The sequence below is a fragment of the Podarcis liolepis genome, assembly GCF_965112155.1.
Source record: "Podarcis liolepis genome assembly, chromosome: 6".
In the NCBI taxonomy this organism is placed as follows: Eukaryota; Metazoa; Chordata; class Lepidosauria; order Squamata; family Lacertidae; genus Podarcis; species Podarcis liolepis.
This window is the reverse complement of record NC_139559.1, coordinates 52,157,167-52,184,240: the sequence shown is the minus strand read 5'-3', so window position 1 is coordinate 52,184,240 and position 27,074 is coordinate 52,157,167. Positions and strand designations below refer to the sequence as shown.

Below are 27,074 nucleotides of genomic sequence, written 5' to 3'. Positions count from 1 at the left end.
CAGGTTACAGACTCCGCTAACCCAGAAATAGTGCTTCAGGTTAAGAACTTTGCTTCAGAATGAGAACAGAAATCGTGCTCCGGCGGCGCGGCAGCAGCAGGAGGCCCCCATTAGCTAAAGTGGTGCTTCAGGTTAAGAACAGTTTCAGGTTAAGAACAGACCTCCGGAACGAATTAAGTACTTAACCCGAAGTACCACTGTACATACATTTTTGTATCTACTGGGCATGCCCAATAGGCAATTCTGAGATTCTACATAGCAGAGAAAAAGAAGCCACATACACAATGTAATTCGTACACTTTGGCTACATATATATCATGTCTGGAGTATGGAGGAGCTAATTCACATATATATGCCATGCAGGATTCTACCCACAAGTTTCAAAGTGTTAACTTACCGTATTTTTGGGTGCTTTCGTGTTTAAAATTGTTTCCTTACAAAGAGGAACCTCCTCCAGATGGCCTCACAGTACTGTTGCCATGGCAGTTTGTGTTGTTGCTTCAGTGTACTTTTTAAGGGACAAAATAACTATTTCCAGTCGCCAGAACAAACAAAAGGACAGAAAAAACTGGGTAGGAAAATGGTGTGATACCTAGTAACTCACCCACTATTCCAAACCCACCTGAATTCCTCGGGGGGGGGGGGCAAAAATAACCATAGGACAATTAAAACAGAGGAAGAGGTGTGTTAGCTACATTTTCCATTCTAATATGAAATCAAATGCAAACATCTGGAAAATAAATTCAGGGGAGATGGTAAGTTGCGTGGGGAAGACTTTAAAGAGCTTCTTTTAAATTTGTCTACCTGTTTAACTATTTAAAACAGAGTTTCCAACTGACACCCCTCCCAAGTACCTGATCTATTATTGTGTGGCAGGAGTAACTTGATCTGTGAATAAATAAGCATGTGAAGCTTTAAGGTGTGGAGATGAACATCATCACCAGCTAATATTTCCACACCAAACTGCTTTTAAAGGCACTGTTACAAAGGTGTTTGGAAAAGTTGGAAGCCCTGCTGAAAAGAGCAGATAATTTAGTTTTGTTTTAAAGCTGCATTGGCAATTGCAATAAGTTTGCATTCAATATCTTGAAGCAAGAGAGTTTTTATTAAATAGAAGTTAAAACAACTAGTTTTCCGCCTTCAGCTGGTCAGGCTCCACCCACTCATAGATTCTCCAGGGATCATCTTCCAACTCCCATCCCAGTGTTTCTTATACGGAAAAGTCTCTCAATTACTACAATCACCACAGTCACCATATGCAATCCTAGTTCACAGGATGGATACGGTAATTTTGGGGAGTACACAGGTACTCCACTTGTGGTATGGGGAATCAAGCATCCTGTCAGGTCACAATCCCACAAATTTAGGTTCATAATAAGAGTTACTTTCAGCTGTGCAGCTTTTCCTTTAATGCTTGCTTGATGTGTAGACTTTAGCAGATTATAATGCTTCTCTCCATGATGTGAATATAGCTGGGCCACATCACCGCCTGAGGTGAAATGGGAAAGTGCTGCCCTCCCACCCCCCTTTGATTACTGGGGTGACATGACTGCAGCTTCTGGGTTCTGGTGAGAGCTTGTGAGAGGTCTGTGAGATCTCACCAGAACCGGGAAACCAAAGCTGCTTCTCCTCACTTCTCTGGCATTGGTGGCAGAGGTGGGCACAGTACATGTGAAGGCACAGTACCCCTTGGGATTCTGCCATCCGAGGTGGCTGTCTCAGACCTCTTCATGGGCAGGGCGGCCCTGGAACAGAGGGAATTGCCTTATACCAGGTCAAACTTCTAAAATAAAGGAGGACTGCAAATTCTAACATAATGAGGAACCTGTGGGACTGCCAACCATCACCTTTGAGCATGCTGGGTGGGTCTGATGAAAGTTGGAGTCCAAAATGTCATCCAGGTGTACTACAACTCCCACCAGACCCAGCAAGCATGTCTGATGCTCAACAGCGGGTGGAGGGCACCAGGTTGACGAAGAGTCCTCTAGCCAGTTCAGCACGGTTAAGTTGGAGTAGGCTGAAAATTAGTTTTAAAACCAGATGGTGCTCTCAACATAAACTATAGGATGATGTCCCAAGTGGTCTCTCTCACTCCCTTTCCCTTCCCGAGCCCTACTAAACAACCCTACTAAGCCACATGAGGAATTGCTGAGGATCTTCCCCAGAGGATCTTCCCCCAGCATAAACTAGCTCATGGGTTGGAAAGAAACAAGGCAGAGTTCACTGTCCTAGGAAAACCGAGCTCAAGCCGATTTTGGATTTGATTCATCGGTCTGCTTCCCTCTCGCACTGTTAATACTCCAAGGCCTCGGTCGGGGGGAAGGGAGTGAGCGAAGAAAAGCTATTTTTATCTCTCTCGTTCCCTTTCACGCATTCTTCCGAATTTCCCCTTGGCCTTGCAGAAAAAGAAAGTCATCACACAACTCCCAGCGGGCAGCGGCTGCTTTAAAAAACTAACCCCGCCCCCTGGCTGGAGGGAGGGTTCCCTAGCCGGTGACGTCTGCCGCGCTCATTGATAAAAGCCGCGGGATTCCCTGGCCGCGGGTAGAGGCAGCGTGCGCGCGCGAAACTGCCGGGACGCCACGTGATTTTTGCGCGGACCTTGGGGAGAGAGTACCGGGGAGAGGGCCGGCCCGCTCGCAGTAAGTGGGCCCCGTTAGCCATGGAGCCCGCTTGCTTCCTCCAGCCCCACCCGTTCGGCGACCCTGGGGTGGGCTCGGATTTGTACAAGCCTTCGCCTCCCGCCGTCGCTTCGCCCAAATCCGACCGGGTAGAGCAGCCGAAGCCAGCCGAACCGACGCGGATCATCACCGACCCGGTCTCCGGCAGATCCTACAGCAAAGGCCGCCTGCTTGGAAAGGTACCTGCGGCGTCTTGGGAGAGCGGTGGGCGAAGGAATTTCTCCCTTCCCAGCCCCGCTGCCTTCTAGTCTGAGCCGGCCGGCTTCTAGTGTGCGCGGCCAGGGCTGGGTTCTGGCGCGCCCTAGTGAGGGATCGTGGATTTAAGGGCCAATTCCGACACACACACACCCCGAAAGCTACCCGCGAGTTATGGCGGAGGAGACTTTCGCATAGGGTGACGAACAGCAGCACCCGCGGCTTGTCGCGATAGGGGACCCAAAAGCGCCTCATCCGCTTCCCTTTCTCCCTCTTCTCGTTCTCTATTTGCTCGCGTGGAGGGTTTCCTTCCCCCGCCAAGACTTCCCGGTTGATCCGAGGCAGGCATGTCGAGGCACGACTCTCTCTCTCTCTCCCCCCCTCCCCCCACCTCGTTTTGTGTGGGGCTTCGGGTGCAGATGGGGCTTTAATATTTAACTACTCGTCATTCATTCCCCCACTTCGTATTTTAGTGCGCTCTTCCCCGTCCACCCACCCCCAAATGAGGAATCGTCCCAACAAGCGACCGGAGCTTTTAAAGAAGACTAGATAGAAATGGTTACGCTACCCAAGTGGGTCTTAGTGGGGGGGGGGGTGCGAGAGAGGGAGAGAGAACGAATAGGAAGCGCGAAATGGCTGCTGTTTTCCCCAAAAAATTATAATAGGCCATCCCTTAGGACTTCTCCAGGGCAGCTATGATTCCATTTGACTGAGTCAAGCACGTCTGGGACCGGATGTTCACATCGCTGTTCTTAGCCCTTTGGCGACTAGTAAGCCGTTTTCTGGTGGGTTTCTTTAGGTTTTGGGTTCTCTTGCAGATGCTGAACTGCAACTACTGGTCTAATTCAGTGAATATGTTCTGGGATGCCGTAACATATCCTGAGTGCATTCTTATACTATTTGTACAACATGGACCAGAGGGATTTGGGGGGGGGGGGGATATGGTTGGTGGCTTAGATTACTTCATCTGCATTATTTATAGTCCTACTTCAACAAAGTAGGTGCTGGGGAAAGTTTGTCTACAAGAGCTGACCACCATTCCTTACACCTAGAGAGCTAGTGTGATATCGTGATTGGAGTGCTGGGATGGGATGAAGATGGCCATATTTAAAATTCTGTTTGCATGAAGTTTGTTGAGTGACCTTAGGCTGGTCATACTCTCTGCCAACTGTTCTGTACAGGGTTAAGATTATGCAACTGTGACCTCCTTGGAAGAACGGTAGAGCCTAAATGTAAAAGAAATTTAGCAGTTAACTTGGGGATTGGACAGTTTCTCATGTTTATCCAGGAGTGTCAAGTACTGTAGGTTGCTTAGCAAAAACCTCATGCAGTAGATTGCTGTTGGAAGCTTGCTAATCTGCAATATGGAGGTTTCAGAAGGGTGGTGAGTGTCTGTTTCTGCTTGAAACATACGTTGTAGGTATTTTCCACATTTATTATGCTATTTTTGTGATATACAAATGACATGAGAAACTTGGTATACATACTTGTATAACATTATTGTTTATAAAATCCAAATAATAATAATGAGCACATATCTGATGCTTACTGTTGCGAAGCCAAGTAAGCTTGCTAAAAATCAGGGATCAGCAACCTTTTTCAGCCGTGGGCCTGTCCACCATCCCTCAGACCATGTGGTGGGCTGGACTATATTTTGGGGAAAAAATGAACAAATTCCTATGCCCCACAAATAACCCAAAGATGCATTTAAAATAAAATCACACATTCTACTCATGTAAAAACACACTGATTCCCGGACCATCCGTGGGCCGGATTGAGAAGGTGATTGGGCCGCATCCGGCCCCCGGGCCTTAGGTTGCCTACCCCTGCTAAAGATGCTCAAATGGATTCTAGGCAAGGACTTCAGTGATTGGAGAAGGGGCCTTCTGTCTGCTGTTCCCTTAAAGGAGCAGGGCCTTCAGGGTTCCATTCATCCTTTGTTCCATTCTATAGCATCATTCCCTGGCAAATGCAAATTTTGCTCAACAGCCGATTTAGTAACAAAGTCTGCAAAAGGATGCAATTTTTTGTTGACAGTTAGAAAGGAAAAAAGATGACAGAACATTTTAGAACAGTAAAACAAATGCAACACTGTGGTAATAGTTGTTGAGATGTTGCATGACTGCACTGGTTATATGCATTGCAAACACTGGTTTCCCAGACTGCGCATATCTTTTTCTTTTTTGCCTTAGAACTCTTCTGATTCAGTTTTTTCCCCCTGGCTCAAAACCACCTTGCTCATTGAGCAATCTGTGTAATCAGGTTTCAGAGTAGGGGGTGGGGGAAACCAGCATTTCCACTGGAAATCTCTCCTCTTGGTGAGCAAAGCTGGCATTGTTTCGAAGATCGTGCTTTGAAGGAGGGGTGCGTCGGTTGGTTCCTTTTGCCCTACATCAAACAATGTGATGTGTCATATGGAAAATCTGCTCATTGTGTATGGGGGTGTCTTGGCACTTCCAAACGCGGTAGAGCTAATGCCGAATTTGGCAGTGTGTATAATTCTCTCCGCCCCCCACCCCTGTTCTTACAGCTTCTTTGAAAGATCCTTTCTGGCTATACCAGCCAGAGCTGTTTCTGTGCTGATGCCCAAGCTAGGATTTTATGAGAAACTGGTTTCTCTTTGTTCAGGATGTTGGATAGGTGTGAGGCTTATTTTAGGTAAGGTGTAGGCTGCAGCAAAGATATACTTTCTTTACAGCTGGAAAAACCTGTCTCTAGTTCTCCTTCAGTGCTGGTTGTCTTGTGAGAAGAACTAAACCATGTTCTGTTAAAGCATGATGACAGTGGGTGTGGGGAAACCCAAAGGAATAGACACAAACCCTAGGATAGTGAGAGCTGTAACATGAAACAAAATGTATGCCTGGAGAATGTTCTAAACCATAGTCAGAAGTGAAAACTGTTTCTTTAAAATGGAATGTTTTCACTACATAACATGCTCAAATGTTTGAATTGGGAGAATATTTTGTTTACCATTAAGAAAATAAGTTGGTTTTCAAGTTACACAAACTTGCCCATAAATTTTGAATATCCAAAGGGGCAGGACACAAATGCTGGACTTCCTCTGTTCAAGTTCCTCAAACTTGTCCCTCCTGACTTGGAATGGAACTTTTATTTTATCGAGCCATACACTTGGCCTAGGTTATAATTTCAATATATTGCAATGTCACTGAGGGAATGGAATGGAATGAAAGAAATGTCTTGGGCATGTTTCCCAAACTTGAAATTATGATGCTGGATCCCTCTCATTTAAACAAAACTTGGAAGCCCGTGAAATATTTGAGTTGATTATTGAGTCTGTTCTTTAGCACCATGGTTGAGATATTACTGTGCTTAAGTGGCTATGACCATGTTTTGAAGTAGTCCATCCTTAAAGGACTTGAAGGGTGAGTTCACATTAGTTCTTGCCATCTGGCTGGGTTCCTGTTTTGGTATACTTTGCCTGAGGTGCTAAGGCAGTGATCTCAGGCATATGTTAGATGTTTCTCACACTTCAGGTTAGAATGCTGTTAGTCATGCGGCAATTGCATTTTCTGTGATCTCATCCTACTTAGATCTGAATTGGATCCTGTCCTAATCCTGTATCCTTGCTTTTTGTGGTCTTGATGTGTCTAGTTCTAGTTTTAGGCGAAGATCTGAGAGAATGCTAAGTATGTTGAAAGCAGCAGGCACATGAACCTCAGTCCAAAGTCCAACCATTGACAAGCATCAGACCTCCAGGGTCTCTAGCAAAAAATGGTCTTTCCACTACCACTTATGAGCCTTTTAACTGGAGATTTTCTGTATATACAGCATATGCTGTACAACCAACCTTCTGAACTAAGGACTCCTCTTCTGATACCCATTATGCATGAATGAAAGCAGGCAGTTCTTCCAGTAACTAGTGATATCTTAAAAGAAGAGCCTTAAAATTTATCCTCAACTAGTGTTTTATGTTGACTTAGTTTTGGTGACAAATAGAGTCCTAGCACTTGGGCTGAAGACCGCGGTTCCCCTATATTTAACAAGTCAAATTGATGGTACAGGTGCCAGGGGGAAATGAGACCCAAGATGCTTCCATGAGTTGCTAATCTATCAATGACAAGAAAGGAGTTTCCTTTAGCCCACCCTCCTAATTGCTGCCTTATTGGTTTGCAGGGTGGATTTGCAAGGTGCTATGAAGTGACAGACCTCTCGAGCAACAAGACCTATGCAGTGAAGGTCATTCCTCACAGCAGAGTGGCCAAGCCACACCAACGGGAGAAGGTATGTAGCTCCGAGTCCAGAGCAGAATGAGGGTAGCTGGGGTGTTGGCCATATCCCCAGCTACCAGCTCTTAAACTTTCTGATTATGCTTCTTCCAGATCATCAATGAAATCGAGCTGCACAGAGACCTGCACCACAAACACATCGTGAAGTTCTCGCATCATTTTGAGGATACGGAGAACATCTATATCTTCCTTGAGCACTGCAGCAGGAAAGTGAGTCCCAACTTTTCTTTCTCTACAGGGAACCTGTACCTCCCCATCAGGCATACTTTATTTCTATTGGACTCAATGTTTTATTGCACTGTGAACAAAGGGCAGCAGAAATAGAACCTGTAGAATGGTTTGCATTGAACAACAGGCCTCTGCCTATACTAGATATATCACCCACTGGATGCTTCCCATGGGTACAATGGATGAAAGTGTGGTTTTCTGTAATGATTAGACATGGTAGGAAAAGGTGGGATATATTACTGCAGCACAGGGAGTTGCTGGGTTAGAATGCCTCTTATTGTGTCAAAGCAGTAGGACCAGTAATAGTGGCAATTAGTTCTGCTGTCAGACATTTCCTAGGAGTGCTGGGGACCATGTAGGTCAGGCAGACCTCTTTCAGCATCCTTGGGAAGGTAGGAATGTTCACAGGCAGGTTTCCTTACCGATACTGAATTGGCACATTTGCTGTTTGCCATTTGATACTCCTGCTTTGCATGATACAGCGCCACAAATGCTTGCATCAGAATCTGTCATACAGGTGCCCTTGGCATGGAAGCTGCAGCTGCCATGCATAACAGTCATGCTATTTTAGCTGCTTGTTCTCTGTTTGCAGTTCAAACCCCTGTAAACACAGTAAGTCAGCCACTGGCATCTTAATGGCTTTGGCTGCTCTGGGATAGATCAAACTTGATATAAAACTGCCCTGCGAGGATTACTTGTTGGAATAGTGCTTGTATAGAAGGAATTGGGATCGGATCCAGGATTTCACACAGGAACTTCATTTTGCTAAAACAGAACTGGTTATTGCTGTCTAGAGGCTTTTCTCGGTGCACTTCAGTTGCATTTCTTAATGTTTAATAGAGTTCGTTTATCTTCATTTGGCTTGCTTGTAAGCCTTGCATGATTAAATCTGCAGTCTTCACATCCATTTTGGAATAACTGTTGGGAGAGGTCTAGTAATTCCCCTTGGACTCATGACCAGCCTCGTGTATAAAGGGCACATTGTAGCAAATCTTGAAATCTTTGTGATTAGACCCTGAAAAGAGATTTATTTTGAGAGAAACCATAAAACATGAATACACATCCCTAGCTGGATTCAGAGGTTTAGGATGCGAGAAGGAGGAGAATCTGATAGTGGAAGACAAGTGTGTGAGAGTTTTGGAATACTTGTCCAAACCACTATTTTGAACCTGAGAGGAGGTTGGCTTAGCATTGTCCAGTGAGCTTCATGGCCGAGGAGTCCTTTGAATATGGTGCTTCCAATACTAATACTGGAACAACTACACCACCCTGGTTCTTTCTTGCAATACACCAGGACAACTAGTCATTCTTAGACTAATAATAGGCTGCAAGAGCATCTCTATAACCAAACCTTTTCTCTTGCAGTCTTTGGCACATATCTGGAAATCCCGACACACCCTTCTGGAGGCAGAGGTCCGATATTACCTCAAACAGATTATCTCTGCCTTGAAATACCTCCACCTTAAGGGCATCCTGCACCGGGATCTGAAACTGGGTATGTGCAACATAGCTTGTTCATTTGGGAGCGAATTTGTATTGTTGAGGTTGAAGTAACTTTCTAATCTTCTTGTATCTTAGAAACTTGCATTTTAAAAATACAAAAACTGGGTTTCTAGATACCTATTCAGGAAATGCTGCTCTGCGGGGAATAAGCACAGCTTTGTCTTCTAGGTATCTAGAGGAGGAACTGCTGAGACAGTTGCGCAATGTTTGACATTTAGAGCCCTGTTCTTTTCTGTTGCAGGTAACTTTTTCGTCAATGAAAACATGGAACTGAAAGTTGGAGACTTTGGTTTGGCTGCCAGACTGGAGCCCGCAGACCAGCGAAAAAAGTAGGTGGCTTGATGTTCTGTATGTTGCCTGGATCACTTTCGTATGCTCTTTCTTTGTCGAATGCTGCCCTAGCTTACTCCAGAGTAAAGAGGTTCTCTTATGTGTCTCCTTGGCCTGTTTATCCCACCACACACACCCCTTTGCAGCTGTGTGCGTTTGGGGAAGGGGGAATTGGAGCACAACAGGGACACTGGACTTGAAATACTCCTTTGCTTCAGCCTGGAACTTGGTGGTGAAAGGAACAAAGCAGTTACTGTGTGTGCAGTTCTGTCTAAGGCAGAAGCCTCATGTTTGCACAGCAGAGAGAAACAATGCCCAACCTTATATTGGATTCCTGCCTCATGCAAAGTGTTGGTTGCTGCTGTAACTGCGATGGGCAAGCATACAGCGTAGAAAGGAGTTATGGATGGGGAAGGGTTCTTACACACAACAGGGTAGCAGTGAGTGGGTATAGGTGCAAGGGACAGCCGAGTCAGTACTATTGTGATTCTAGTCAGAAATATGTGTCTGAGGCTACAGGGAGGCTCACGCAGCAAAGTAGTATGGTGTTGGTTGGTTCATTCACATGTTGCAGGGGCACCAGGGGGCTGGAAAAGGGGCTACAGTGAGATGCGCCAGTCAGAGCCTCGGCTGCAGCCTTGAAAACTGGCAGAATGATCTTGTCAGATCAGGGTTTTTGTTATCTACTTGATCAGCTGTGATCCTATTGTAGTAAAATAAACCTTGTTCACTGTTTGCTTCGAGTTAAGAAACTATAATCCAGCCTGTACTATTGCAAAAGAGGACGCCCAACGTCTGACAGTAGAACTCTTTAAAAAAGGGAAAAAGACCTTTTTAAATAGGGTTCTGTGGTTAATTGAAACGCATGTTGTAACTTTCCCCAGGTACATGTTTACTCAGCTTAAATCTTTGCAGTAGGAAGTGAATCTGAGAGGATGTTGTGAAAGTGGTATTTCTGTAGAAACTTCGGTGAGGTTGGCGTGGCTTGGCATGGTCTATGGTAGAAGATCTTAAGATGTCACAGACGAAGCTGCCCTGAGCCAGACCACTTGTCCATGATAGCCAAGGGATTGGGCCTGAGACCTAGTTCTGCATGCAAGGCCTGCACTCTACCACTGAGGCATACCCTTTCCCCTTTACTCTTCCGGCAGCAGCATTTCCTATGCCAGAACTTCCCTTTTTGTACTGCTGGCATGGCAAGGAATCCCTGCTGTAGCCCAACTAATGATCCTATGTGTGTTTGCTTCCAGGACTATCTGTGGTACCCCCAATTACCTTGCCCCCGAAGTACTCCTGCGACAGGGGCATGGGCCGGAGTCAGATGTGTGGTCTTTGGGCTGTGTCATGTAAGTCCAAAGCACGTTTCCCCCCTGCTGAAGGCTTCTTGCAGGCCTTTTTCAGTGCTGCAACTTCTTGGCTTTTTAGTTCTTTTTGTATAGCTAAATGGGAGGAAGCAGGATTCTTTGGCCAGCATGTTCTAGCACAGTGGTTCTCAACCTGTGGGTCCCCAGATGTTGTTGGACTACAACTCCCATCACCCCTAAGCTCTGGCCTTGCTAGCTAGGGGTGATGGGAGTTGTAGTCCAACAACATCTGGGGACCCGCAGGTTGAGAAAGGCTGCCTAGCACAACTTAAAGCTTGTTGAAGATTAAGTACAAAAAATAATAGGCTACAAGCAAAAGCTTGGAGTGGGCGGCAAATGCAAGAACCCCAAAGAGAAGCTGCAATGAAATTAAATGCATGAAGCATGGAGTCTGCATGCAGCCAAGCAGCCTAAATTCCAGCTGTTGACACCTTGCTTCAAACAAAGGATTCCTCTTCTCAAAAAATGTTTAGCATCTTGATGGCTTTGTGGGGGAAATTGTTAGTTAGCCACAGAGCACCACTGCATATTCCTCTGTCTGGGGCTCTAAACAGAGAGGTGGTAATTGAAGTCGGGGTTATTGGAGATTGGTGGAATGAGGAATCAGTTTGCTCAAGTATATTGGGATCAAATCGCAAACAGCTTTGTAGGGTTCCTTGCTAAGTGCTTATTGCCTCCCTATTGCTTCTTACAAATGCTGAAGCGCTTGTGTCAGCTTGACAGCGTAGTGCACCATGCTCTGCATTAGATGAAGCTCACAAACACTTACCGAGGGCATCTTAAGAGGGAAAGTAGCGGTTGAAGCTTTTCAGTGATTGATAAAGCTGAGGGCTTTGCCAATTTATTTTAAGTGCTCTTGGCTATGATAGTAGTGTGGAATTCAGGCTGCCTATTGGATCCCCTGAGCAATGGAAGTATCAGTCTGAGTATTACATAAATGCTTGTATGGTGAGCATATGTTGCTAGCATAGCTTGACTGCAACTAGACCCATAAAGCTTTGCCCAAAATGACTGCTTAAATGTATTTCTGGGCCATATATAAGATGGTCTATTTTAAGGACAAATCTGTTTATTTGATGAAACTCAAAACACCACAAAGCTGCTGCTAATCTTCCACAATCTTATTGACAATTTCATTAGAACAAATGGAAGAAGTGGCTGGCCTGTGGTTCACAGCTGGCTGTTTGGCTCAGGTGCTATTCGGCTGCTTTCCGGAGTGTCGTCTTAAAAAATAGTTTGTGCCTTCAGTTGTCTTTGCCCTGGTTAGCCACAGCTTCCTGTTAAGTTTTCACAGCGCAGTAAATGGAAATTTTTATCTTGAGTGCTGGGGGGTGACTGCAAAGGGGAGATCCCTCCTTCTCTCCTTTTCCCAGTTTTCAGCTATGCACAGAACCTCTTCTAGAGAGGCTTGGCTTGCTAGCTCTGATCACATGGAAGGGCTGTCACTGGCTCTCCGGATGTGCCTCCGGTCTGCGAGCACCTGAAGCGACAGCAGTGTCTTATGAGCTTCATTACAGGGAGCACTTAACTGGGTGTTGCCGCCTGTCAGACTTCCTCCAGAGTTGTTGCTGAGTCATGTGCTCATGGAGGCTGCCAAGGGCAGGCTGCTAGGCCAGAACTATTCTTGAGTCTCCTCAGCACTGAGTGAATTCACCACTTGCCACCTTTCTTCTCCCCACCCCTCAGGTACACGTTGCTGTGTGGGACCCCCCCTTTTGAGACTTCTGACCTCAAGGAGACCTACAAGTGCATCAAGCATGTCACCTACACGCTCCCAGCCTTCCTTTCCCTACCAGCCAAGAACCTGCTTGTTGGCATCTTGAAACGCAACCCCCAGGACCGCTTCACGCTGGAGGAGATCTTGGACCATGAGTTCTTCACCAAAGTGAGCAGCAATCTTGTGTGTCTGTTTGTTTGCCTGTGTGTTCTAGCGATGTCACTGCCAAGGTAGTAAGCTAGGCTACACAACATGCTGTAAGGTGAGAAGTGGCAATGTCTCTTTCTTGGGGTGATAACTTCTTCCTATTCATATGGAGTCTATGACTGGGCCACCACCATTATTGGAATGGCAGTGTTCTATTAATATGGGTGTTAGCTCCTGGGATCCTGCCTGGATTGCAATTTAGATAATTACATCCTGCTTCTAATTATCGCTTAACAGTCCTCAGATATCTTTGCTCTATGCTGCCTGGTTATTATTATACCCTTTCCAAGGGTGCATGTCATTTAGAGGACTTGCAAAACTTGTGAATGTGGCCAAATTCTGTCGATTGGCAATAGGGCCTTGAAGAAGAAGCTGTCATTGGTCCAGTATATTGTGTACAGTCTGTTCTGATGCATAGCTCAGCTTCGCTAATTAGTTTCCTCAACTTTCAAGGGATACACGCCTGATAAGCTCCCACCCAGCAGCTGTGTGATGGTGCCAGAACTGAACCCCCCCAACCCTGCCAGGAGCCTGTTTGTAAAGGTCACAAAGTCTCTCTTCGGGAAAAGGAAGTCAAAAGGTAAGTTGCACGTTGACCTCTTGTTCTGGGAACTGACTGTAGCCCCTGTGAAAACTTATGCTCACACTTCTGCCTAATAAGAGCCCTGCTCAGTCACCTAGCTCAGTGTTTGGTTCCTGCCAAGGCTACAATATGCCTTTGGGAAGCACACAAGCAAGGCGTGAGGCCAATAGCAACATGTTGGTCCTGCCTGGAGGTAGCCACTAGTTTTCCCTTGATGCTTCATCCGCAGGATTGGGAAACTGGGAAATACTAGGATTGGCAATAAACTCTTGACACTGCAGCCCTTCACCACCTGATGCATAGAATAGAAAAATATGGGGAAAGGAGGCTTGCCACTTGGAACCTTAAATAAACACTAAGTGGCCAAGCTAGAGCAGCCCCTAGAACTCCCATGTCAGTCCCTAACCCCTAATGTATGTACTTGACAGAGTCTACCTTAAGCAATATCTGCAGCCCTGTCCTGTTGACTTTGTGTTAGGATCTTATTAACTCATATTCTTCTTACTTTAGTTAAGAAGGCTCCTTCAGAAGAAAGAGATGATATCTCCAAGCTGGTAACAGGCCTTGTGAAGACCTCCATCTGTAGGCAACTGAGCCACAAAACTGTCGAAGGGAATGAGGTAAACTAACTGCAGGAACTTGGCTGTTCAGTTGTGGCTTTCAGAGGAAGGAAAGAGAAACAAGGAAGTTACCCTGCTATGTGCTGATCAGACTTTCTGCCTCCTTAGGTCACTCCTTTGAATGGTCAGAGTCCCGGCTCTAGCCCAGTAGATACGGTAGCAGAGGAAGGCTCACAGAAATCTATCTCCAGGTCTATTCGTGGGACGATGGCTAGCAGCAGCTGTGAAGGTGAGAAGTGGCAATGTCTCAATTAGCAGTTCCTCCTTAACAGTGTATTTTGGTCAGATGGAATCTGCTGTCTGTCAGGACTAGTCCCAGGGTGGTAGAGGGCCTTCAAGAGCAAAGCAGAGAAGCTCTTCATCGTGGACAGTAGGGCCAACAAGCAGTTTAAGTCTTGAGCAGACTGACTCTGAACTGGCAGGTTCAGTCTCACAATGCCTATCAGTCATCGAAACTGAACAACCAATCTATTCTTAGAGGCGGGGTAACTCTGGATACTGGAGACAATTGGGGAGGGCCATTGCTGTCACATCCTCCATTGTTTCTGAAAAAAATCATTTCTGCTCATGGTTAGATAATGAATTCTATTCTGGGTTCGATGGCCTTTTGGCTGGGTCCTGTAGGTCTTAATGTTAGAAGGGGCTTAATTTGAGGGTGCGAAAGCTGTGGCCCTGCAGAGGTTGTTGGGCCCCAACTTCCTTCAGCCCCAGACTGCATAGCCAGTGGTTGGAGATGATGAGAGTTGTAATCCAGCAACAGGGGGGCAAGGGGTCAACAAGTTATTCAGCCTTTCTCTTCCCACTCCCGTTTAAATTTTGAGCTTCGGGAGCAGAAAATCTCTTGAGCTTGGCCCATGTAAGCTGATTTTGTAAAAACTTAACTGTCTTCTTCCCCTCTTTCCCCCACCCACTAGTATTTGAAGACTGTGTCACAGCATCATCTGTCATTGAGTCAGCCATTGGTCTTCTGAAGAACTGTCTATCTGTCATGCCACCAGGTAACTTAAGCTTCAGGGAGTATCACAACTCCTGGGATGGTTGGAGACAAATGGAAGAACTGTTGTCTTGGATGCTGATATTAGGGAGGAGAAGCAGGAGAGGTGCAACCCTAGTTCCTCTAACCTGCTAAAGAGGCTTTTAAAATCAGGCTCCCTGGGTCTCGGTCACCTGATATTTGTTGTCATCCAGAATAAGGGCCACCTCCTTTTAGGTAGAATCCTGATGGAGTGCAGAAACTAAGGGGTGGTGTGTGTGTCCATCTACCTATTTATCTAAATGGTAATCCAATGATTAATTTGCAACATCTGGGGGTAGGAAAGATGAGACTGATTCTGTTCCTATCCCAAGCATGACCTCTCCTCTTTCAACCTCATTTCAGTACCACTTTTGAAATAGGTTTGAACCTATTAGCTTTATTTAATGAGTACCTTTCTTCCCTGTCCAGCTGAGAGGAATCCTGCTTCCCTGGCTTGCCATGAGCACTTTGTCTGGGTGAGCAAGTGGGTGGACTATTCCAATAAGTATGGTTTCGGCTATCAGCTCTCCAACCACAGCATTGGTGTCCTCTTCAACGATGGAACTCATATGGCCCTCTCTGCCAACTGGAAGTGAGTGGAAGAAACGGACTTCCTGGAGGGTTTTGAGGTTGGGAAGTGTGGATGTGTAGTCATGGCCTACCTTGACTAGGTCCTACTTAGCCACCTTCTGGTGTGGTGAGGGGGACTGCAAGATATTGTATGGATCAAATTCTTGAGTAACCCACAAGCATGGAGCATGGGAGAAGGGGCTTCCCTTGCTTGGAGCAAGGCTAGAGGACTAGATTGTGGGAGGAGTTGAACATTGTGCTAAAGCAAGTATTCTTTTAGTGTGCCAGGCAGAATGACCTCCCTTCTCCCTGTGTGTTCTGGGGGTTCTACCAACCCCTGCCCCCGAGTAGATTGAGGAGGAGAGGAGGGCAAGTCCAGTTTGCAATAGCAGGCACCCTTGCACTGGTTCCAGCTAGCTGAATGCACTTAGTTGAATCAGGCCCTATCTTTATGATCTTATGGTGGTGGGGACAGTCTGTGTTTGCCCACTTGGGGGTTTGTCTTGGGATGATCCAAAAGGTCTTATTCAATAAGGAACAGACAACCTTTAAGGGTATGGTTTTTTTGGAGCATAGCAGATAGATCACTTTCATAAACTGAAACTAAAGTTTTATGACTACAATCTGGCTACTGCAGCTAACTGCATTCTCTTTCCCTTCAGGAAAGTGCATTACAACCTGACAAACAGCAAGCATTTCTCCTTCCCGGCTTCAGCTGTCCCTGAGCAGCTGCAGGGGCAGATGGGTGTCCTGCAGTACTTTGCCTCATATATGGAACAGCATCTAATGAAGGTGAGCAGCTGCCTGGCTTGACATAGTTGGTATGTGTGTACAGAGTTAGTTGCATTGGCTTGCTGACGACTCAGCTCGATGCAGAAAACACGACTTGCGTTTTTGCAGAGAACAATCCCCCCTTGCTCTCAAGTATGTTTGACCATATTCAAGGTTCATAGGAAGAGCCTCCCTTGAGGTCTTGTGGGATACACCTGAAAGCACTGAAGCTTTCATCATATTGGCCAAACTTTGGTTCGTGGCTCCAAACACCAAAGCATGTATTTGGTGGGCTCTTTACTGCCGGATTCTGCACTCCTAGTTGCCTTGCCATGCCTGCTCACATCTTTGACTACTTCATGTACTCAAAGTCTCGATTGGTGGATGGAGTAGGACTTCCTTTCCCAAAGCAGAGATGATCCATTAAATGGATGTGCTAATTCATGTTCCTTGAATTTGGCTGGTACTTATCTTCTCCTTTGGCTTGGCAGTAGTGTTAGGGATAAAGTTATACGGAAAAACAACTGCTAGGACTAAGCCGGTCATGTGGTGCCAATGATTCTCTAATTTCTCTTTTTTTCTTCCCTTCTCTCCATCCCCCCCCCCTCCAAAAAATCCCAGGGAGGAGACTTACCCAGCATAGATGAGACTGGACAGGTTCCACTGTTGCTTCTACAATGGGTGAAGACTAATCAAGCCTTATTGATGCTTTTTAGCAATGGAACCTTTCAGGTAATAATGGCACCAAGTCTTTTTAGCAGATTACGTACCTGTTGATGGAGGTGGCACATGCTGGTGTTTCATATCCATACCTCAGCTCAGTTGCTTTAACTATTGTGTGGGATATAATCTGAAGTGTTGCCTTTTGCTTTGGAAAGAAGCTTTCTGTGGAGTGCTTCTGAGAATGTGGATGCTAAGCTGAAAGTAGATGCTGGGCTATCTGCTTTGTAGAGCACATTCAGTTTGTTATGGTTACTCTGCTATTTTTGAGTAGCAGCTGGTGTCTTGAAATTATGAATTCTAACACATTTTAAAGCACTTCTACAAATACTGAAACCTATCTGATTCCCATAGGCCCTTTTCTAAATCTAGATTCCTATCCCTTCAGCAGTTTGCCCTTTGTTTACACTTAGATGGAGATGTCTGTGGTGGGGGCATAAAACTACCCTCCATATTAAGGCTATGCTAGCAGATACCTAGGTGCAGGCTGTGGTTGATGGCTAAACCCAATTGAGTTGGGAGTCCCAAAGGGTAAGGAGTGCTACACAGAAAGAGGCACAAGTATTAAATGTCTGTTGTGTTCCATCTCCTTTATTCTAGGTGAACTTCTACAATGATCATACCAAGGTGATCTTCAGCAAACCTGACCACACCTGCCTCCTCACCTACATAAACCGTGACAGGAATTCCTACACCTACAAGCTCAGCAGCATTGCAGAACTTGGCTGTTCACCGGAGCTCCAGCGTAGGCTCAAATACATCCTCAAGCTGCTTCAACAGCGAGTGGAAGCATAAGGCTACAGGGTGGACACCTGGTATCCTTGGCCCTTTCTGTTCTTCCAAGAGCTTTGATGTTAACGGTGCAGGAGAAGGCAACGCTTGAGACATCAGAATTCTTCCTTAGTCACATGCCTTTCTACAAGGGAAAACTTCAAAACCCAAACTGCACTCAGATTGGGCCAAACCCTTCTTCAGAACCCATCAACTTCTGGGATGCTAGCCACCTAATGACTTTTTGTTATTGTTAAAGAAATGGGATTTTTTTTCACTTGCTTTGACATGACTGCTCCAGTCCACGTTGGAGAGGAGGAGTAGAGATAATTGCCTTTACTCCTGTGTGGCCTTTGCACAGATGGTTATGCACATTGGCTTGTTCATGGGGAGGGGAGAATCTGTGATCCATACACTCCATGGGAAACAAGTAGTGAGGGTAATAGCAAATCTTTTTTTAAAAAAATAAAAAAGGTTTTTTTGAGTTTTGTCCAGTGCCTAATGCCAAATCTGCTGTTGGATCTTGGCATCTCAGAGTCTGAAGGGTTAAAGGGCTGTGAGTCCAGTTCATGTATTCAGGCTAAATCAAGTGATTTCTGTTGTGAGCCATTTCAGGCTCTTGCAACACTACCGCTGCCTTCCCGTGCAATGCAGTTTTTTGGTTTGTTTGTTTTTTGCTCAGAGTTGCATTACTTGCCTAATCCTTGGCTGGTTCTGACTCATGGACCAAACAAATCTGTGAATTGGGTGTGGCTGCTCTGCTAAGAAGGGCAGCAGAAATGGATGCTGCAGAGGCAGAAGATCAGACAAACTGCTTCCCTGCTTTAGCTGTGATAGGACTACCACAATCCTTGGGGGACTGTAGTTAGCTGAAGAGCCAGCTGGCTGCCTTCTGGAATTGGTAGGGAAGAACTGCTACAACTCTTTAATTTGGGAGGAACAGAGGTAGGATAGCTGAATCTTCAGCCTGAAATCAGGGTTAATTCAAACACCTAGTGCTGCTGCTGCTGCTGCTAAGCACTTGAGGCTGCAAAGGTACATGTTGGGTAATGGAACTGTTACACTAATTAGGCAAATGGGATTTTTTTTTTCTTTTTGTGCTGAGACTGTGAAACACCCTGTTTGCCTCATTTTCTCAGCTGTTTTCATTCCAAGATGCAGCAGAGGGATTCTGTAAATTGCCATGGTACAGACTTGAACGGCTTCGTTGGAAGCTGCCAGTTTAATGTTTTGAACTTGACAAGACTTATTTGTCCAGCTATGGAGCCTAAATGGTGTGAACATCCTAAGATTTATTTATGTATTTATGAGCTATTTATTTTGCACCTGTGTCTTGTCAATCATTGCACACCATGTCTCCAAAAACCCAGCTGTCTTGATTACAATAAAACTCATTTTTATTAAAAGCAAAAGAACAATGGTTACTTTGTAAGTGTCTTATTGGTGGTTAGGAGTTCCATTGGGGCTGCCGGGGAGGCAAATAGAAAGCTGTATCAGTGTTTCCTTGGTCTAGACTACTATAACATATTCCTGCTATGGAAAGCTGCTTCATATATTAGCATGTCCCCAGAGGAAACTTGGCAGGTGTGCACCTACATAGACAGTAGACATACTTCATGTGCTAGCTAGCAATACAACATTAGCTGCAGATAATAAAAAACAACTTCCGCTCAAGCAGCAGCAAAAAAAGAGATTCTTTTATATACATAGTTTGGGGAACAAAATTCACCTGGTGCTAAAGAAATCAAAGAAAGGTGCTTTGCTGGGCATTGCACAGTCAGAATCCCACTGCCAAAAAACCCCTCTTCTGTCTACTGCACTTGTTGGGGTCACCTGGAAAGGGATCTCTGAACTTGATCTCAGAGTCTGGGAGGAAGCCATTGACTGGGATTTAGAGATCAAAAACAGAATTGGGAATTATAATAATAATAATAAAAACATTTTTATTTATACCCCACCCTTCCCGGTTCAGAAAACTGGGCTCAGGGCAGGTAACAACAAATTTAAAACACTTAATTGTAGAAGCAGCATAAAATACAGTATAAAAACATGAATAACAATAAAATTCAAAGTTCAGAAATCAATTTGGGGGAAATCCATCTAATAAGCATTAGATAGTCACCAGGGCTAGCTGGCCGAATTAGTCCTACTTGGGCCAGCGAGGAGGCCAGGGGAGAATTAGCTGTGGGGTCTCGGAGCACATAATCTTCATAAAAGGGGAGGGGGGAGGGAAGAGAAGGGAAATAAAAGATCAGGCTGAATTCAAATTAAAGGCCAGGTGGAATAGCTGTCTTACAGGCCCGACGGAAGGAAGTTAAATCCTGAATACATGTACATATGACCAAGCATCCATGGGCCCTAGTCTCATGGGACAGAGCATTTCACCAGGTCGGAGCCATCACTGAAAAGGCCCTGGCCCTGGTGGAGGATAGTCTGACTTCCTTAGGGCCCGGGACCTCTAAACTATGGTTATTCATGGACCTTAAGGTCCTCTGCGGGGCATACCAGGAGAGGCGGTCCTGTAAATATGAGGGCCCTAAGCCACAAAGGGCTTTAAAGGTCAAAACCAGCACCTTGAACCTGACCCTATACTCCACTGGGAGCCAGTGCAACTGGTAAAGCACTGGGTGAATATGATCTCATGGCAGGGACCCCGTGAGGAGCCTCACTGCAGCTTTCAGCACCCACTGGAGTTTGTAGGACAGTTTCAAGGCAGCCCCACGTAGAGTGAATTACAGTAGTCAAGCCTGGAGGTGACCGTCGCATGGATCACTGTGGCCAGATCGGGATGGGAAATATGGAGTGGAAATGGACTGGAAGTCAGTGCTGATGGAGAGCACTGGTGTAACGTGATCAAAACATCTAATTTTGCAGGCCTATTCGGGACCAATTGAAGTTTCTGGAACATTTTCAAAGGCATCCTGCGTACAATGCATGGCGGTTATCCAAATGGGTGGTTACCAAAGCACATGAGTAACAGAAGCAAAGGCTATTTTGGTCTAGGCAGAGCATGAACACTGGGGACTTCCCGGTACACAGGCAACATGGCTGGAGGCTGGTTCAAGCATGAAGTTATGTCCAGTACGGAAATCTCTTGCAGCTGTTTGAAAGTGGCTGGGATGTTCCTACTTGTGAGAACTGATTTAGACATTGCATAGACTAAGCTAATGAAATGCTGAGCTGAGATGTTGTGTTAGTTGGTTGTTCTTTTAAAAAATCCGTCTACAAACATAAAGTGTCCTTATTGTTGCTTGTTATTTTTGCTGTTCTTTGATACTCAACGGGTACCATTTGCAGCACCTAATCACAGTATAGTAGGTGCAGGATTTCTCTAGTGACCTGTCCAAAATGAACCCCCTTTAGGAATTATTGGAGGTACTTGGTGTATGTTTCCCACCTTTCACTGACTGCTTTTGTTGTCACCTTGTTACCTCTAGCCTCTTATTTTACTATTATTTTTGATGAGTGCGCAAAGGAATTTCCTCTGGGTTGAGGTCATGTGCAACAGTATGCGTTAGACAAAGCCACCTGCTTTGTTTGGTGCCCTGACATCCCTTCTCTTGGTGCTGTTGCCATCAGAGGCTTACTGAAGCATATCCGGTGTCTGCAGAAATGGGGCAGCTGTTGTAAAAAATGGAAAGCAGTTATTTTAGGGCAGGAGTGCTCTGTGTAAGGTTGCGAGCTGGCTGTTTTTGAACTGGACTGAGGGGGTTCTCCTAGGTCATTCTCAGACTGGCAACAGCCAAAATGTGCATGTATTTAACTGAATTACCATGCACAACTGAACAATGGCAGACTCCATAAGATGAGCCCTATTGGATTTATTTATTGATTTCTACCCCACCTTTCCTCCAAGAAGCTCAAAGCAGTATTTATGGCCCTCCCCTCCACATTTTACCCTCACAAAACCCCTGTGAGGTAAGTTAAGCTGAGAGGTGGTGACTGGCCCAAAGTCAGCCAGTGAGCTTCATAACTGAGTGGGAATTTGAACCCTAGTCTCCCAGGTCCTAGCCCAACACTTCTTCCTACATGTGGTGATTGGCTTGTTAAATTTAATGCTTGGTCATATGTACATGTATTCACCATTAAGTGTGCATGGGATTGTAGCCTTTGTTTGCTGTGTGTTGATTTGTCAAATGTTTATCAGGGTGAAGAAAGTTGACATTCTTAATCAGCACTGAGACTTTTTCTGAATGTTGGCTGCAGCATAGTTTATGTGAAAAGCTTATTAAGATGGCTTAAGATGTTAGAGCCTACTGAGGTCATGGAGTTAGTCTATTCCATCTCCTCTCCACACCCTCATACCTACCAAAAGGAAAAAAAGTCTCATGGAGATTCTTCTTATTCATCTGAGAGACACTGTACTGGCAAGTGGGTTGATAGATGGAATTATTTTTCTGGCACAATCAGATAATTGCACAGATACAAACTGTTCAAAGCACACCCACATGAAAAACGGTATCTTCTAGCAATGGGTTTAAATTACGGTAAGCCTGTAACTTCTTATAGCACCTTGCAGAGAATTCATGGCAAATACAGGCACCCGGATCCAGGATTGTTATAGTTGAAGCCAGTGTCCTAACTTTGAGTCATCTCCACACTATACAGTAGATGGAAATACATTGGTATTTATGAATAGTTCATGCCTTTTCTGTACTTGCTTTTCTCATGAAGTTGATGCTGAAATGTACTGAATCAGCAGTAGATGCATGTTTTCCATAAGCAACTGTATTTGGTCATAGGGAGAGACAGATAGAGGCTCTTTAAACGTGCATGAAGAAAGACAACCATATGTCAGGAGTGCTCTGATGGTGTTTCCTGCTTGGCAGGGGGTTGGACTCGATGGCCCTTGTGGTCTCTTCCAACTCTATGATTCTATGATTCTAAGATACCTTTCTACTTGTGGAAAATATTCCCAATGTTATTCTGCTTGCACAAGTGGTTACACAACATCAGAAGCCTGAGAACTGCTGTAGAATCTATCTAGTTTAATGCTCTGTAAACTCCTTTGAGTGTTTGCAAAACTGCGCTGGTAGCTATTTTCACTGCACTCATGGTTCTTTCATGTCTTTGGGAATTAGTTTGATGCTAGAATATATTACTCTCTCTATGTTGTACAGTCTATGTGTAGGTAAATAAGCAGCCTAAAGTTAAGCTAAAAAGAAACTAATAGCTCCTGAGCCATCAGAACCCTTCTATTTCATATTACAGTCATACCTTGGTTGTTGAATGCCCTGGAACTCAGACATTTTGGCTCCTGAACACCACAAACCTGGAAGTGATTGTTCCAGTTTGCGAATGTTCTTTTGGAACCCGAACGTCCAGTGGGGCTTCCGCAGCTTCTGAATGGCTGCAGGAGCTTCCTGCAGCCAATCAGAAGCCGCAATTTGGTTTTTGAACGTTTTGGAAGTCGAACGGACTTCCGGAACAGATTCCGTTCGACTTCCAAGATACAACTGTACTGTAATACATTTTTATCTGACAAATAATACTACGGATATTAAATTCTTCCACTATTTCATATCAACTTAAATTAAATATGGGTAATAACTACCCAAGTCACATTATGCATTTATTTTATTGCTAGCTTGTCACAGCAGGTAAGGGAGAGGGGACTTTAGGATCAGCAAAGCAAACTCATTCAAAATAGAGTCCATGAACTGTGGCCACAACAAAGAGTGATGAGTTAGTGAAAGTGGCAGATGCAAAACTGTCATTCTCCACATCCCAGAGGGATTGACTAGCAATGCGCAGACCTTGGTTGGCCTGTTGGCCCAGAAAGACGTTACACACCAGCTTGTAGCGAGGTGGGATCAGCTCTTTGATTCTGTTCCGGATGAGGTCTGACAGGTTCTTGGCCACCTGCCCGCCGTTTGCAGGGTTATACTTGGCATCCCCTAGGTAGGTGGCTAGGACAGATTCAAGAACTTGCTGCACTTGGGAGGCATTAAATTTGCAGCCTTCATCTGGCTTCGTCTTGTAGCTATTTTCATAGTGCGTCTCCCGCATGGGCTCAAAGAGTGGTAACCCAGAGAAACTCACTCGGCCGCAATGCATCCAGGGTCCAATGGAGAGCCGCCTTCCCCCAGCAGCCAGCGAGTTCCTCCTGCTGGGAAAGGGAGCATTGAGGATGCTCATGATGGAGCTTCTCCGGGATGGTGGAAAGGGGGCTTTCCCTTCTTCGATACTCTGCAAGCGAAGTAGTGGCTTGGGTGCCATATCTGTTGACTGGGAGTGCAGGGGGAGAGAGAGTGGCCCTGCCTTCGGATGGCCAGAGTCCGTGCCCTCTGAGGACATCATCTGGTTTAGAGTTTCCTGGGACAGTACCTGAGGCGGCTCTGCCATGCCTAAGTGGTAATCAACTCCTGGGACACAAGGGAAAGAAAAACTAAATTACATTGATACATTACTGCTCACTAGGGCCACTGTACTCCCAGCAACCCATTTCTTTGTTCATCTGGACAAAAGTTTGAGCATTCCTCAAAAAGAAAATGTTGACTCCCTCCTTCAAACACCAGGCAAAACCAGCAATGTACAAATGTCTGTGTGGCCAGAGTATCTGAGAATGTCATTGCATGACTTTATGCAGTTATTTTTGGATGCTTTTTGCTGCTATTTTAGGTTTGTTTTTAAGTTTGCATGTTTTTATTGAGATTTAGGTCTTGATTTGTTTGGTTTACTGCCCTGGGAGGGGGGCACATTATTGGGCAAAAGGGCAGTGGATAAATATGTTAAGAAAGGACAGATGGATGAAAGAAAGGGATGGAGCTTGGGATAGAGGAACTGACTCCTTCCCTGGTCTACCACATCCAGGCTCAGAGGCTGGATCTGTCCATCAAAGAAAAGGTGTTGGGGAGGGGTGAGAGTGGTTCTAGGAAGCGGGGGTTGAAAGCAGATCCTGCCCATTGCTTCTCTTGCATCCCCAAACTGGCTGTTTTCTAGAATACTGGTGCAAGCCAAGTTCTAAGGAATTAGTCAATCATTGCAGGAAATAGACCTTTAGCTCAAAAGGCTAAGAAGTAGTTTTATTACGTTTAAAAATTACACATGAAAACTGAGATTTTCCAATAAGTCTGTAACTCCAGATTCTATGAGGCAAGAGTCTTAAGAAAAAAAACATCAAAGGAAGTGGAATAAATGGGTCATTGCCAGGGACATTAAAACCAAGAAGGAAGAGTGGAAAGAACAGCTGCAAAATTATTTCAGAGCCTTCTTCACTTCTTTTGTGTTGGGATTGGAAGCAATACATACTACAAACTGCCTGAAAGGGAGTGAGGATGCATACTAGAGATCACATCTATGTAGGGATAAATTAAGACATGATTTCCTTTCCTTTCTTTGCTATTTTTAAAAACCCAGTTTTAATTTTTATTATTATTTAATCCTATGATTTATTTGACATAGAATATTTATAATAACATTTTTGTAGGACTGTAGGCGCCTTAAGCTCTTGGAGATAGAGCAGGCTAGGAAATTAAGTAAAATATGGCTAATTTGGTTAGAAACAGCATCCTATCTTTTAAGGAAATGTTTACATGATAACAGCACAGATCTATTACTTTTTCAACTGACTTCCATACCCTTTATTTGAACAACCACAGAAAAACAAGAAAGGAATGATTTCCCATGGCCAATGATATTTTTCTAGAAAAAGAGGTGCCGGAACACACCATGAACACCTCCCTTGTTCTCTTATAATGGCAATGGCACCCACCTGACAGGTGCTGGAACTGAATTTGGGCAAGTTCTGGCTGAAAAAAAGCCCTGGGTCTTTCAACTGAAAGTAATGGAAGTATTCTCACAACCATCTGGTAACCTTTTGCATTTCAGGTCAGATTAACTAAACAGAACAGTATAAATCTCCCTCCTCCATTTTCAAATACTCATTAGGTGAAAAATAGGCACATGCCTAACCTCACCTGATACTGATCAAGCAAAAAGGATGACTAAAATGTGATTATGGGTAATTAATTCCCATTAAGTGATCTTGTGTGCACAGCACACACGAGTTCCAGAGCATGCGAGAAAATCATTGAAAACATCAGCAAAATATTTTGCTCAGTCAGCAAAAGGTGTGATTTATAGAGATGGACCACAGTGATGTTCGCGTCTGGCCTATCTTACCTGGAAGCAACGAAGCCTCACACAGAGGCCAGAGGGCTTGATAGAAGTTGAGTCCTGCTACATCCGTGGTCAAGAGATAGGCTGTAGAAGCTGTTTAATACCCTTCATCTTGCTAAAGCTTGCTCAGGCTTGTTGCAAGGACCTGCCAATGCCCTCGCCCCTACCTCCCTGCCTTATTCAGCTCCCTCCCCTCCCCTGGTAAATCATTGGCTGTTTAATGTGACAGTTCAATGGGGAAAGCCATCAACGGCATTGCAGGAGGACTGGGCAGGCTGCCACCCGAAATACATGGTCTCCGTGGAGACTGTCTCACTCACATTATTTTTGCACAAATTAGAGTGTGTGTGTGGCAGTTAATGCTTCTATGCTTCATGGGGAGGGGTCGGGCAGAGGAAATATTTGGTTATGGCCTAATGTCCCTTGTAGCCACTGAAGTGCTAGGCCAAGCTAATGGGGTTCTGTTCTCAGTCAAGGGGCCTCCATGAGGTCATACATTCTGACCCCACATATTTCCCTTCCTATTTGTGTCTGTGGTTCATAGCTGAATATAGCTTGTTGTCCAAACTGTTTGTGCATGAACTTCAGCAGCCTTGGAACCTTGGGAGAGAGAGAGAGAGAGAGGAGATCTCTCCAGACTGGTGTTTGATTGAAGGTACATTCTTCAACATGTCCTTGACACAATGATAATGCATTAGTGGCAGGTTTATTCTGCTTTGCTGGTTTGTTCTGTGATGCTTCCCCATAGCTACCTCATTATTGCTGTCTGGAGGAGCTGCACACGACTTCAGGAGGACAAAAGTAAACCAGCAGGAAGTTACAGGATATATACTGAATGGAAACAAAGCCATAAGACCTCAAAACCTCAAACAGCATTGAAAGTGGGATTGTGTATGACTGCCCAGGTAGCATCATGAGCACCGAATAATCATGAATGTGAAATTCTGGAGGAGCCCAGGAACTCCTTCTCTTCCTGCCACACTCCTGAAAAAACTGTGCCCTCTTTGAAGTTGCTGTATGCATTTTAAGTGAACCTACCTTTGGCAATCAGGGAGGATTCCTATGAACAGCAAAGATCAGCTTCAGAGCAGAGGATCTTTGTAGGCTGGGTATGGTGGGGAAGTCAGTACCATGGCAGAGACAGTTTAACTCTCTCTTTCCTTCCCACCACACAGTTATGAGGCTCCTCAGACTTCCCATGGACTTGCGAATTGCATGAGCTTCATCCACACAATTAAAGTTTGACCCTCATTCTCACTGTAGTCCCAAGTCCTGCTATGTAGACAAAACACCGTCTCACAATGGGCTTATTTTGGAATTGCCAGTTACAACAACTGGATTTCATTTATTTGCTCTCTTTTTCCTTAGTGTGCCTAATGGAAAGGAAGGAAGAAACTTAATAATAATATGTCTATTTTACAAGGTTTGTTA

The 27,074-nt window shown here is 45.0% G+C and overlaps 2 protein-coding genes across 2 annotated transcripts; one reads left to right on the top strand and one right to left on the bottom strand.

Moving 5' to 3' along the window:
• The first annotated feature begins 2,511 nt into the window (after positions 1–2,511).
• Positions 2,512–18,934, top strand: PLK3 (polo like kinase 3). The gene is made up of 15 exons (XM_083509592.1): positions 2,512–2,860; positions 7,011–7,118; positions 7,217–7,333; positions 8,717–8,846; positions 9,096–9,183; positions 10,435–10,530; positions 12,235–12,433; positions 12,926–13,052; positions 13,566–13,675; positions 13,784–13,904; positions 14,590–14,673; positions 15,120–15,282; positions 15,923–16,052; positions 16,653–16,763; positions 17,352–18,934. The coding sequence occupies exons 1-15, from the start codon at positions 2,663–2,665 to the stop codon at positions 17,544–17,546; spliced, it is 1,977 nt and encodes a 658-aa protein (XP_083365718.1). The 5' UTR covers positions 2,512–2,662; the 3' UTR covers positions 17,547–18,934.
• A 4,188-nt stretch (positions 18,935–23,122) lies between these two features.
• On the bottom strand, positions 23,123–25,899 carry DYNLT4 (dynein light chain Tctex-type 4). Its single transcript, XM_083508654.1, has 2 exons — positions 25,647–25,899; positions 23,123–23,887 (listed from the first exon to the last, which is right to left on the bottom strand). Exon 2 carries the CDS (start codon positions 23,865–23,867, stop codon positions 23,160–23,162), a length of 708 nt encoding a protein of 235 aa, XP_083364780.1. The 5' UTR covers positions 23,868–23,887; positions 25,647–25,899; the 3' UTR covers positions 23,123–23,159.
• Positions 25,900–27,074: the final 1,175 nt, after the last annotated feature.

Bases quoted from the DNA above. Each gene is read 5' to 3' on its own strand.
- DYNLT4 (XM_083508654.1), bottom strand. From the start codon at position 23,867: ATGGCAGAGCCGCCTCAGGTACTGTCCCAGGAAACTCTAAACCAGATG.
- PLK3 (XM_083509592.1), top strand. From the start codon at position 2,663: ATGGAGCCCGCTTGCTTCCTCCAGCCCCACCCGTTCGGCGACCCTGGG. The intron at 8,847-9,095 runs GTATGTGCAACA...TTTCTGTTGCAG, and splicing joins GCACCGGGATCTGAAACTGG to GTAACTTTTTCGTCAATGAA. The intron at 13,053-13,565 runs GTAAGTTGCACG...TTCTTACTTTAG, and splicing joins CGGGAAAAGGAAGTCAAAAG to TTAAGAAGGCTCCTTCAGAA.